The sequence below is a fragment of the Globicephala melas genome, chromosome X (genome assembly GCF_963455315.2).
Source record: "Globicephala melas chromosome X, mGloMel1.2, whole genome shotgun sequence".
Classification (NCBI taxonomy): domain Eukaryota; kingdom Metazoa; phylum Chordata; class Mammalia; order Artiodactyla; family Delphinidae; genus Globicephala; species Globicephala melas.
Genome location: NC_083335.1, coordinates 36,240,040 through 36,254,098, shown reverse-complemented (window position 1 = coordinate 36,254,098; position 14,059 = coordinate 36,240,040). Strand labels below are relative to the sequence as shown.

The 14,059-nt window shown below is 44.7% G+C and overlaps 1 protein-coding gene across 1 annotated transcript in view; it reads right to left on the bottom strand.

Annotated features, from left to right (window-relative positions):
* The window catches only part of COL4A6 (collagen type IV alpha 6 chain), a 158,298-nt gene that overhangs the window by 62,960 nt on the left and 81,279 nt on the right, over window positions 1-14,059 (bottom strand). The window contains exons 3-4 of the mRNA XM_070044659.1: window positions 3,139-3,273; window positions 1,907-1,951 (exon numbers count right to left, since the gene is read on the bottom strand). Of these exons, the coding sequence (XP_069900760.1) occupies window positions 1,907-1,951; window positions 3,139-3,273 (180 nt within the window). The remainder of the gene's footprint in view (window positions 1-1,906; window positions 1,952-3,138; window positions 3,274-14,059) is intronic.

Sequence of the window (14,059 nt, the reverse complement as noted above, 5' to 3'; positions counted from 1 at the left end):
GTTCCAAATACTGTATCTTAGAGGCTGGAGAAATGTTACCATGCAACCTCCAGTGGCAGGATAAGTAGGGATATTGGGTGAAAATGGAGAAACTAAGGGATTGAGCTGGATGGAATGGGAAAAGGAGATGTCTGCAAGCTCCGGACTCCCCACTTATCTCTAGCAAAGCCAGTTCCTCAGGATGAATGGAAGAGGCTGTCTCCAAGTGACCTTAGGAGTAGCCACTTTGTAAAAACCATCAACAAAGCAAACAAACAAGCTAATGAATGGGAGAAGATATTTGAAAATGATATGACTGATAAGGGGGTAATATCCAACATATATAAACAGCTCATACAACTCAATATCAAAAGAACAAACAACCCAATTAAAAAATGGGCAGAAGAACTGAATAGACATTTTTCCAAAGAAGAAATGCAGATGGCCAACAGGCACATGAAAAAATGCTCAACATCACTAATCATCAGGAAATGCAAATCAAAACCACAATGAGGTATGACCTCACATCTATCAGAATGGCTATCCTCAAAAAGAACACAAATAACAAATGTTGACAAGGATGTAGAGAAAAGGGAACCCTCCTACACTGTTGGTGGGAATGTAAACTCGTGCAGCCACTGTGGAAAACGGTACGGAGGTTTCTCAAAAAAATAAAAATATAACTATCATATGACCCAGCAATTCCACTCCTGGGTATATATCCGAAAAAAACAAAAACACTAATTCAAAAAGATACATGCACCCCAATGTTCATAGCAGCATTATTTACAATTGCCAAGATATGGAAGCAACCTAAGTGTCCATCAACAGATGAATGGATAAAGAAGACGTGATATATATATATACCACAATGGAATACCACTCAGCCATAAAAAAGACCGAAACTTTGCCATTTAAAGCAACATGGATGGACTTGCAGGGTGTTATGCTAAGTGAAATAAGACAGACAGAGAAAGACAAATACTGTACGATGTCAATTATATGTGGAATCTAAAAAATACAACAAACTAGTGAATATAACAAAAAGGAAGCAGACTCACAGATATAGAGAACAAACTAGTGGTTACTGGTGGGGGAAGGGAGGGGCACTATAGGGGATGGGGGAGTGGGAGGTACAAACTATTGGGTGTAAGACAGGCTCAAGGATGTATTGTACAACACAGGCAATATAGCCAATGTGCTGTAATAACTGTAAATAAAAAGCAACCTTTAAAAATTGTATTTAAGAGTCAAAAAGAAAAAAAACTAAAGGGAAATTCACTCTGAAATAAGGCTGAAGAAAGAAATTATTAAAATTAAATGTATTAAGGTATCACTAAGTATTTTTCTATCTAATTTCATGAACCCCCTTAATTTTCTTATAATGAGGATGTATGTGCTCTAATGTGGCACTATCTTCACACCAGTCCCTCATCCCCAATGAAAGCTCCCCTCAAGCCATAAGACCTAACTCACTTTGTCTAAGATACTGATGGTCTTTTATGCCTGCACATGTCTCTGCATCCCCCAACCATATGGTTTAGCTCTGCCCGTAACTGAATCCCAAGGAAACTGTGGATGAGCACTGCCCTTTAAGCCTTACCACGCACATCTCAACACTTGACCCTGAGCACGTGTGCCTGAGACAGGATGTTGTTAAGGCCAAAGTGCTTGAGCTATGAGGCAGAACCTAGAGGTTGTATTAAAAATGCCTCTGTGCAATGGATAAACAACAAGGTCCTACTGTATAGCACAGGGAACTATATTCAGTACCCTGTGATAAACCATCATGGAAAAGAATATGGAAAAAATGTATATATATGTATAACTGAATCATTTTGCTGTACACCAGAAGCTAACACAACATTGTAAATCAACTATACTTCAATAAAATAAATTTCAAAAATGCTTCTCTGAACACACTCACCGGAATCCCATTGATGCCAAGAAAGCCAGGAACTCCCATGGGACCCTAAGAAAAGGAGGAGGGAGAGGAATGTAAGAGATGATATAACTGATCTCCATTAGATGAAGTGGGTTTGTTCATGTGATTCATGACCTAAGTCGTTAAGAAGTATTTTGTACCTCCCTCCCCACATTGCATCACCTTGCTCCCTATTCCACTTCCAAGCAATCACTAGCCTCTACCTAAGGTCTCGGACAGTTCTTGTCTTAGACAACGTGGTGTAAGACCTAAAAATAAGGCTCAATATTACATGCTGCCTTGACATCTGGGAAAACTGGGAGGGCCTCAAATGGCCTAAGCAAAGGTTCATTTCTCCACTCTGCTTCTGAAGATAAGGTCTCTTGGGCAAACGACCCTTCTTATTAAATAGACCAGGTGCAGTTCTCGCTTATTCCTGAGTAGTGGGTTTCCGTCCCCTGCTGGCCCACTGAATTTTTCAAACAAGCCAGTCATACTCTCCCTCGAGAATCAAGGGGCACTCACCCTGTTGACATGACAAAAGTCTGCTTCTCACAGCCCCTTGTGGCCCATTCTGTTCCAGAGCGCAAGCCCTGTGTGGCCCTGCATGGGGTGTGATGTCCTCCTCCCCTGTGCTGTGAGTGTATGTGACTAATAAACCTGTTGTTGATCTCTTCTGTCCAATGTCAGGTGTCATATCTTCGGCCATCCCCAGGACCCTAGAGCAGGAATCCCTCCCTCACCAATGGGGTGAATAGGAGGTGATTAAAATCGGCAGATAACATAAACTGAACTGCTAACCTCAGTCAGCCAGCCACCATGACATGACCAATCTTTCTTGCATCTCTTTCCCTATATTTGTGGCCCAGCTGGCTTCCAAGCATCTGACCCCTTGCATCCCGTTCCCCTTGCTTGGATTCCTTTGCTGCCCTGTTGATTGGCCTCCTGACCCGTGCCCAGTTCAAACCCACATGACTTCCCACCACGGTCAGCCCACTTGTCTAGCAAATAGCTTATACATGCACTTTCTGACTTGCTGGCTATGGGAATCTCTCCAAAAATGGGCTGTAGCAGCACAACACCCAGCCTGTCTCTTATTAAAGTATGTAGCCTGGCACCAAGGTATCTGGGATTAGTATCCTTTCCATAAATAAACAGAACTGAGATTTAGAACCTTTTACCTTCACACTCACAGCCCATGAGTCAAAGGAAAAATCAAGCTTTGGTGTTCTTACCTTATCTCCTTTTGGTCCATACGGTCCCAGAGGTCCTGGGGAGCCCCTTTCTCCTTTCAACCCTGATAAACCACTAGGGCCAGGAAATCCTTGAGGACCCACTGGACCTTGAATTCCAATTGGTCCTGGTCGCCCCTAAGATGGACAGAAGGAGTACGATTAGTCAACAGAGGACTTACCATCCCCGCTTCCCATTTTCCCATGCACAAAGAACACTGTCATCACTTCACTAAATAATTTTGGCTTAGAGACCTATGAAGCATGTCAAAGTTCCAGACACGGATCAGAACAGGCTATTTTAGGGGCTGCTAAGCTTATTTGGATAGAACATATTTTATAAGCACATTTAATAAGATTCATGTGCGCCAAGATCCTTCAACTTTGTACTTCTTAGGAGATTAGTTATTCAGGCTGGATAATATTGTCCTCTTCCTAGTTAATGCTAGGCCATCAGAAGAGTGAAAGAACAGAACTCTGGAGAGCATCAGGACGTTTTCGGACCCATGTCCAAATGGCCAACCGCATGCTTGCAGTGAAGCCCGGAAATGGCTGTGCCTGGAGAACACTGCCTCGGTGGGCCAAAGGGAGGAGAACCCAGAAACCCACGGTTGACCAACCTGTCAGCTTATCTTTGACGGCAGTTCCCAGAACCCCAGCACTGCAACTAGAAACAGACACTCACAGCGAACACACACACATTGTTTATCTGCTCCCTCTCTATGCCCCTGCGCCCCCGCCACCTGTACAGTGTTGAATGTGTAAAATCCAAGAAGCCTGAGAATATCCATCAAGTATCAATTATGATAGCAAGAGGGAGAAGCCTGAGGATTTTGAATGCCCTGGTGATAAAGTGTCTGTAACAATTAAATCTGAGAGTTCAGGCTGACATTTTCTAGCTGACCGAGATAGAGAATTAACCCCAGTGGGTGCAACAGAGGCCGGCTAGTCTGTTTAGAACAAATCCCAGAAGGGACTGAATTTTCTTGGCAGAAAAATGAAAACCATTAGTAATGTGCATTAACTCTCAGAGAACACAACACCGTATCAGGTAGAAAGCCTGTTTTCATAAACACTTCCATCTCTGCCCCTTAGCCCCTTTTACCGACTGTCCGCAATTTCCTACAAACCTGTGCAAAATTCTGAGAAAAGTCCATTAAACATGCCCTTTAATATTCACCTTCAAGATTTACTTTTGAAAGGGCTGAGAAGAGGACAGATGCTTTATGCAGTGGTTAGACTCACGTACTGGAGACGCAAATGTCAATCAGGCCCACGAAGACCCGGGACTCTTGCAAAGAAGTAAAAGATGCTCTTCCCAAGGAGATGCAATTCTCTGCGGCTGCCACCCACCAATCAAACTTTCCCGACCCGTAACACGCAACCTACAGAGGGTGCTAGGCTGCAGAATGCTTAACAGGCTTATTTCTGAGAATGATGGGGTGGGAGGTTAACTTTTGCTTTTTATGCTCTTACCTCCTGTTGGTTGGACTTCTGTTTACAATGATTCTCTTATTTATTACTCTTATAAATTTTCGCTGTATATACACACACACACACACACACACACAACTAAAAAGTAAAAGAACAACACTTAAAAAAATAGTGCTGGGTTGTGGTTGAGGATTAACAAAGAAGTCTAAAATGTGGGCCTAGCTTTCAAGACTAATGTACACAAAACCATTGCAAACAGTTCAAGTCCGGAATGGAGCAGAAGTGCTGCGGGAACACAAAGGCAGGGTTGGCCATGGAGGGTTTGTGGAATGCTTACATTCTGTCCACGGCTCAGGGGAGTCATGGGCCACACTGGAAAGGCTGAGTGGGCCCCAGCTGAAGTAGGCCTGGAAAGCAAGGCAGGGAAGTTGAAGACTTGATGTGGCAGGAAATAGGGAACCCTTAGAGGTTTGGGGACACAGGAGGGATGGGAGGAAGGCAGTGTTTCAGGGCTGAAACTCATCAACAAGTGTTCAGGAGAACCCACGCATGTGCGCGTGCACGCTTGTGTGTGTGTGTGTGTGTGTGTGTGTGTGTGAGAGAGAGAGAGAGAGAGAGGATGAGGCCAGGGCAGGCTGCCTGAGGCTGGAACAAGGGAGACAGATAAGAACCAGCTGTTGGGGGAGGAAAGAACTGGTTGGTGGGAGGATGAGAGGCACGATAGGTTTGGCGAGACCATGTTATTACTAGCAAAGGAGATGCAGTCAGGGCACTGAATGCTTGACCCAAATCTGAGCCCTGCCCAAAGCTTTCGCGCATCAAGGGAGGGGAGGTGAGAGCATGATAAACCGTTGAACAGCTACTGAGAGGGCAGACTGTGGCGTGGCCCAATTCCCATCTCGCTCACATCACTAGAGCCCGAGCAGTGCCTGGTGTGGGCATAGGGGCTGGCACACTCCAGACCTGGTCTCTTGCCTTTGTGAGTGCACACTCAGCAAGAATAAGCAAAGAGACATAGGAGTGAGGCAATTCTCTGGCTGGATTTAACAGGAAATCTGATTCCATCCAGAAAAGGCAGGCTTCCATGGCCCGCTCCCTCTCTCTTGGCTGGGAGGGCAGGCTGAATTTACCATAGCCACACAGATGACTCCTCCGTTCCAGTCAGAGAGCTTAAAGTGAGTCTCTGAAAGAGCTCATGGATTCTTTGAATTCGAATTCTTTTTCCAAAGGGGCATTTGAAACGGTACCCCTTGGAGGAAGGTGTACTTCTGGGCTGGTCCCGGCTAGAAACCTCTCAGACAGAAGCAGGGCCTGCGGGATGTCTTAAGGCCTCTGAGGCGCTGTTGGCCCAGAACTTCCTCTTTAGTGTGGTACCAGGCCCTTCTGGAGCCTGCAGTCCTAGGATACGAGACAAGGAGGCTTCCTATCCACTGAGGTCCCTTCTTTCATACAGTGGCACAGAGCACCGTGAACAGACGAAGATGGCCAAAAAAAAAAAATTGAGAGAGACATTTCTTTCTTGGGCTGTTCTGTCAGCCATCTCTAGCTATGCTTACTCTGTGCCTATAGCTGTATGATCTTTTCCCTCGTCTCCAATGCACAGGCTTTCTGTCACCCTGCCCAGTGGACTGCTGACGCTTAATACTAAATCAGTGATGAAGTGCTTTTTTTGGTTTGTTCGCTTGTTTTCCTCCAAACAAGCTAACGGTGGCACTTTTCATAACGGCCAGCAGAGGGCAGTGTGAGAACACAGAGGCTACAGATAAGCAGGTGGGTGGGTGGGCCTCTCCCTCTCCCACTACAGAGAAAAAGAAATCAAACCGGTGTCAGAGAAGTCACGGAATGTTGGAGCAAGAAGGGTCCTTAGAGACCGTTCCATCCAGGCTCTATTTTATACACACGGGGAAAAAAGGAGGCCGAGAGAACGGGAAGGACTTGTTTAGGTCACGTAGCTAGTGAGGAACAGCATGGGACTCAAACTAGACCACCCGTTGCCAGCGTGTGGCTCTCTCCCTGTTTGCCAGTGGCAGATGTCCTGGGGGGGTCCTTGAGGCTGCCCCCCCCTCACCCCAGGCCCGCCCCTGGGACTGTCCCCATCAGTAGGCTGCAGTAGCCAGATGCTCACACATCATTTCTCTCTTCCTAACTGATCATTTCACAGAACCAATCTGAAACATCATCACTGTTTGGACTGCTAGCAGAATTTCAATGGGCTTGGACCAATGCCCTGCCCTGATACATGTCATTTATTTTGGCAAATAGACCCAGACAGGGCAGAAGGGACTCCTCCAAGTCTTTCCAACAAGCTCTCCTGCCTCCATCTGCTCGGTATTTTAAATATGCACATCAGGGTCTAATTCTCAAGAGAGTGAGCTGGGACTTGAGCCTAAGGCCCAGGCTGGCTGCCTCCTGCTGACCACAGTGGGTTGGGATCAGCGTGTAGTGGTTCTTTTTTAGATAGTGCTTGGGACAACGCTGGCTTTTTAAAACTATATATAAATTTATTTATTTTGGCTGTGTTGGGTCTTCGTTGCTGCACGCGGGCTTTCTCTAGTTGCGGCAAGCGGGGGCTACTCTTCGTTGTGGTGCGTGGCCTTCTCATTGTGGTGGCTTCTCTTGTTGTGGAGCACGGGCTCTAGGTGCGCGGGTTTCAGTAGTTGCGGCTCGCGGGCTCAGTAGTTGCGGCTCGCGGGCTCTAGAGCACAGGCTCAGTAGTTGTGGTGCACGGGCTTAGTTGCTCTGCAGCATGCGGGATCTTCCTGGACCACGGCTCGAACCTGTGTCCCCTGCATTGGCAGGTGGCTTCTTAACCACTGCACCACCAGGGAAATCCCCAGTGTGTAGTTTAATTTCACCTTCGATCAGACCACACCCGAACCCCAGCCCCAGATTACTGGGTTAGCTGACCCAGAAATGGGCCTGCATATAAAGCAGTACACATATGCAGAAATAACATCTAAGAACCTTAACAGCACATGCCTCCAACCATGTAGAACTATGAAACTAAGAGGGGAATGACTTTTCATTACGAAGCCCATTTCTGCCTTTTTATCCCTCCCTCAAGGTTCCAGTGTCCTTCTCCCATAAAATTAAAATTTGTTCTTAAGGAAGAATCTGAAATTCATTCCCACTGAGGCATAAATGACTGACAACAACTTAGAGCTTTACTTCTCCCCAGGGGATCTGTATTTTAATGGAGAGCAAAGTGTTAAGCTAGGGGATGCAAATGATATTTATGAAGCACAGAAGGGAAAAGCGGTGTGCACAGGCTTTCTTAAGGACCTGGCTATACTGCAGGATGTGGTGGAGTGCTGTTACGTGGTATCATGGTGCAGGCTCTAGAGTAGGACAGACCTGGAGTCAGATCTTAGTGCCATTTAATAGCTATGTGACCTTGGGCAAGTGACTTAACCACTCTGAGTTTCTAAGGGCTCCAAGAAATAATAGCTCTAGTGTAGGGTTATTGGGAGCATTTGAGTCAGTGAATGTAACACACCTGGGAGATAGCATGAACGTATCTGTTTCCTCTCTTCTTTACGGCATGTTTATGGTAAAATGGAGACGTTATAATTGGGTACTTAATGCTCCTTCTCTTAAGTATAAGTGGGCAATGCACAGACAACACTGTGAAACTCTCTTTGGGGCAGAGATGTGTGCCCAGGAATGAATTGGCACTCCACATCTGGGAGAGTATTTCCCCTCTTAGCACTGATGTCCTGGATCTCTTGGGCACTCAGCTCTTCAGGGTCTGCTCATTCTCCTCAAAGGGACCTCATCTACAAGCTAATGACTCCCCAGTCTGAACCTCCAGACCAGATTCCTCTTCTCAATGTGTCAGATCCTTATAGCCAATGGCTTACCAGACCTCTTCACCTGGATATTCCAACTCAAACTCAACAAGACTAAAGCTGAACCAATCATCTTTTCCCCAGCCTCATTCCCCAAACCAGATCCTTCCTCCTGAGTTAATGGAACTAACTCTGTAAATAGCAGTCCATCTACAAAGCTGATAAAGCCAAAAACCCAAGGGTCCTCCATGACCTCTCTCTTTCCCTCATCTTCTACATCCAATTCACCAGCAAGGACTGTCAATTCCACCTTGAAAATATAACTGAAACCTGTCCATTTTTCTCTGCCTCCATGGTCTTAGTTTAGGACTTCCTTGTCTCTCCCCTAGAGTGTTGCCACAGCCTCCCACTTGGTCTGCCATTCTCCAGTCTAGCTTTAGTCTCTCCCAGCATCCTGCCTCAGGGCCTTTGTACATGCCTTTGTTCTCCTGGCTAGCTCCTATTTATCATTCAGGCTCCAACCAAGATATCAGCTCTTCCAGGGAAACTTTCATGATTACCCCCCTCCACAGAATGGGCTAGATTGTCTATTTGTGTCCATACCCCCCACAAGAGATTGAACTCCTTTAAGACAGGGCCTGTGTCTTACTTCCCACTGAATCACTTGTGCTAACTACAGTGCCTCATACACAGTGGGTGCTCAGTAAATGTTTGCTGAATGGAGAAATGAATGAATGAATACACACACCAAGAAGCCAGAGGGCCAGGTGTATCAATATCTTCTTTGGAAGTCTGGATGGCTGCACTAGAGTACGAGCAAGAAACATCTGATCACGGAACAACAGAAAAGAGAGCTGCACCAGACTTAGGCAATCATCCAGTTCAGGATGGAGAAGTTGAAGCCCAGAAAGGGAAAGGGACTAACTCAAGTTCATACAGTATCACCTCTGGACACATCACAAGTGGAAGGGAGTGGATGGGGCAGCAAGACCAGAGACAGGGAACCCAGGGAGGAGGTTGTGATCTCTGGGAGAGAAATAATGGTGACCTGAACTAGGTTCCTGGCAGTGAAGACAGGGACAAGATGGATTTAAGAGATATTTCAGAGGCTAAAAATGATAGGACTTGATGCTAGATTGGAATTGGTGGGTAAGACAGGGAGGTGTGAAGGAGGACTCCCGAGTCTCTTGATTGGGCGACCGAGTGGATCTCTTCACTGACATGAGGAAGCTTAGGGGAGGAAGTTTTGGGTGGAAGATGAGAGTTCACCTCTGGAGAGGTGGGGATTAAGATACCTTCGGACCATCTTGGGAGATGTTCAGCACCTGTTTCTGTCACTAGACTGGAAAGTCTGAGAGGGTAGGGAGCTCAACTGACTTTGTTTGCCCTTGGTATCTCTGAGAGATGCAGTGTCTGGTGTGCAGTAGACCCTCAAAACATAGTTGTGTGGAAAAAGCACAATTGTGGAATGAATGAAAATACAGAATTAAATATGCACATGGGAATCCTTGAGAAGGCCACTTCCAAGTCTCATTAGGGGCAAAATGGGATTAAAAGACTTTGCTGCCATCCCGAAACATCCCTTGTGGCCTTTGGGAAAAGGGGAGCAGAAATTCCTGACCTCCAGCCTAGGGACCAGGTGGCTTGAATTCTACAATTTGTCCCTACTTTTCAGCTGGAGTTCCCATCTCAGCTATGAGGCCAGGGCGGAGTGGGTGTAAGAACTTAACAGATTCTGGCCTAAGTAGCTGGGATCTCTCCCTAGCCATGAAATATGTGGTAAGCAGGAAACTAACGAAGATACCCCCCAAGGGCAGATTACTTAAGAAACTTCAGAACACTATTCCTTTCACCATTCTTTCGGAGCATCACGATACACCTGTGAAGTAGGTGGCGGGCACCAAGCTACAAAGCGGCTAGTCAATGAGGCTTGCTAATTTCACACAGCTGGTCAGTGGCAGCGTGAGTATCAGGGCCTCCCCATCAGTTCTGTGCTCCTTCTATTGCGACAAACGGAAACAGCCATCCGTACAGCCCTACAGTCCACTCTCCTAGTAACAGCACTAATGGTCTAGCGCTGTCTGCAGAAGTAAATAACGGAGAAAGGACACCGGCAGGTGAAGAGTAGGTCTAAAGTCGGCAGATAAAGACTCATATTATACAGATATACAGATCCATTTGGTGGCCCAGGAAGCCCTGGTTCAGCTTGATAATGTTAGCATCATCTACAATTCGCCAGCACAGCCAGTGACCCTTCCCATCTTCCAAAAAAAAAATAATAATAATAATAGGTGATTGGTGTCTACCAAAGAAAGAACCCCCCAAATTCTCAGTGTCTGCCATAGCTGAGAAGCAGTATCAGAGTCTCGCCCTCAACACCCAAATGAAAACACATTTATTTTCTAGTTCTTAAGCTATAATCAGTGTTTGAAGCAGCCAGCCCAGGCATGAAGACATGCATCTACATGTTTTGTTTGCAAAGACACACACACCCATCCCATTGGCTGTTGTCAGCATGTTTAAATTTTTGGCAAGACACCTCCCAGAGTGCTAACGTTTAACTCTTGCTAGGCAAGGCTCTGCAGCCCTCCATTCTACCTGTTTATTCACATTTCTCTTCTGAAACATAATGATAACCTTCTTTTCACCAAACACATACTAAGTGCCGTCTCATTTAACCTGTCTCCTTTAATCCTCTAAACAGCCCTAACAGGTGGGTATTAGCTGCATCTTACAGATGAGGAAACTGAAATATAGACAGGGTAAGGAATTTGCTTGAATTCACACAGTAAGCAACTGGTGAAGCCAATTTTGGTGATACCAAATCCTCTGCTTCTTCTACCAAGCTTATATTGCCTCTCTGCATTGAATAATGCCCTGAAAGTATCAACAGAAGCACAAACCCACTTGAAGAGGGGCAGTGAGAGCTACTCTGGGCAGAAAATATTTTCGTTTTCATTGATACTGGAACAATTCATCTCAATTTTCCCAATCTTTTCACTGGAACAGGTACTATTTAATAGAAACTCGCTTAACAGAATTAATAAATTAAGTCACAAAAGGCATTTCAAGGGGTAGCACATCCTAGACCTTAAAAAGATGGAAGATTCCTTCTTGTTCCACAATTAAAGTGGCCTTATTGATTGGTCTGTGGGCAATGGACAGTTTACTAGGTTCTCGTAGACAACTTCTAATGTGCTACGAGTCCCTAATGCTAGCATATTCAATTAGGGGTGGAAGGGGGAATACAGGCACAGTGTACTAATTTGATGATCATCGTGGTGAGAGAAATTGGTAATTTTGTCTTTAAACATGTCGTATTTTCCCTTGCCCTTGGGGAATGCTAATAAGTATTAAAATAGGATGAAGCAGAGACGTCTGCTAGATAGAGGCAAATAAGTTGATGAAGAATTTTCAGATCTCCCTTTTCTCTATAACATGTTCCTAAAACTACATCAGAAACCAGAAAAATCTTTTCTTTTGTGATAATAGTATTATAATTGGGATGGTCAAGAAGCCCAAATCAAATGAAACTGGAAATATGACCAATAGTTGGCCACAAAAATAAAAACAGAACAACCAAACACCTCTGTAACCATTACAAATGGTTGAATGAGTCCCCATAACCCTTCAAATATACACGCAGACTATACAAAGAGCTCCACTGTACTATAAAGTGTGTGCTGAGTTTCCAGACTGCATGAGAAAATAAATGCAGCTCTATCTACTTAGGATGAATTTAACCTAAAACTAATACACACGTTGGAAAAATTTGAAATACTTAACTTACCATAATTTTGTTTTCCTTAGAATTTGAAGGGCAACTTGTGTATGGTTTGATAGCACAAGTCTCTTAGAAAGCCTTCTAGTAAACAGAAAATTCGCCTGTTTAAAGCAGAATTATAGGATTAAGTTTCTATTTCCTGCCCTCACTTTCTAACTGTGTGATCTTGAGAAAGCCAATTCATCTCTCGGCCTTAGTTTTCTCATCAGCAAAATGGGGATATTACTTGCCCTACCTATTTCCTGAATTGCTTTGAGCATCAGTTGAGGCAATGTATGTGAAAAGGGGCTGAGGGTTCATTCCACGGACTAAGCTTTGCTTCGGGGGAAAAAAAACCCCCTAGTAACCAAACTCCCAGTTTTCAAAAACCCCTGTTTGCTGGGCTCATAGGGCAGTAAGCTCTTAAATAAATACAGGTTCACGAGGAGGAGATTTCAGTAGATAAAAAATTGAATGAAACAAAGAGCAGAATGTAAAGCTGTGAAAGGTAGGAGCAAATTGACGGTCCAGCACAGGGTTGTCATTATAGTTTAGAAAGGATGTGGACCTACCCTCTTATCCTATTATTGTAGTTTAAAAATATGTGGTTTACAATGTTCATCACAGCTCTATTTACAATAGCCAGGACATGGAAGCAACCTAAGTGTCCATCAACAGATGAATGGATAAAGAAGATGTGGCACATATATACAATGGAATATTACTCAGCCATAAAAAGAAATGAAATTGAGTTATTTGTAGTGAGGTGGATGGACCTAGAGTCTGTCATACAGAGTGAAGTAAGTCAGAAAGAGAAAAACAAATACCGTATGCTAACAAATATATGTGGAATCTAAAAAAAAAAATGGTCATGAAGAATCTAGGGGCAGGACGGGAATAAAGACTCTGACCTACTAGGGAATGGACTTGAGGATATGGGGAGGGGTAAGGGTAAGCTGGGACAAAGTGAGAGAGTGGCATGGACATATATACACTCCCAAATGTAAAACTGATAGCTAGTGGGAAGCAGCCGCGTACGTAGCACGGGGAGATCAGCTCGGTGCTTTGTGACCACCTAGAGGGGTGGGATAGGGAGGGTGGGAGGGAGGGAGATGCAAGAGGGAAGAGATATGTGGATATATATATATGTATAGCTGATTCACTTTGTTATAAAGCAGAAACTAACACACCATTGTAAAGCAATTATACTCTAACAAAAATAAATAAATAAATAAATAAAAATATGTGGTTTATTTTAAAACACATGGTTTAATTACAACCTGGAGCCAATCTTTTTTTCTTTTCTTTTTTCTAGCAAAACATAGCCATGGTTTTATAAGTAAAAACTCAAAGTGAAACAGGTCTTGCCAGAAATTCACTTTACAGCAATTTTTGCTGTAGTGTACCTACTCCATTAGAAAAGGGATACTTGTGGCATTTTTCTCTGACATAATAAATTACCCATCATTGATATACCACACAACCTTTGGTCCAATACTGAGCTTGTGTGAGCTGATTGCTTCTGGATCAGTGTTGGCTTCCCCAAATCTCTGGTGAGAAGCCCTCAAGTTTTGGGGGTGGAAGGTAACAGGGAGTAACCAATTACTGCTCCTTAAACAGAAGGAGAAAAAGGAGGATAGGATCAAAGAAATCTGCTAGGACCCCATTGCCAAAGAACTCAGGGAGCTCTGAAAGGGGAGGGCAGGGCAGGGGAGGGAGAGGAACAACTTAGTCTCCCTGCTGTTCTCCTGCAGGCCCACACCCCTGCATTCATTTAGAACCAGAGGAGCATTCATTTCCACACCCATGCAGATAAAGAGATAGGCATTCCAACCCCAATACACATGCCCGCAGGCACAGGAGTCTGCTAAAATGGTAGGGCTTGCTGGTACTCTGGCTTAGCCTACCCTACACCTCCCAGCCAGCCATGGATTTGAAT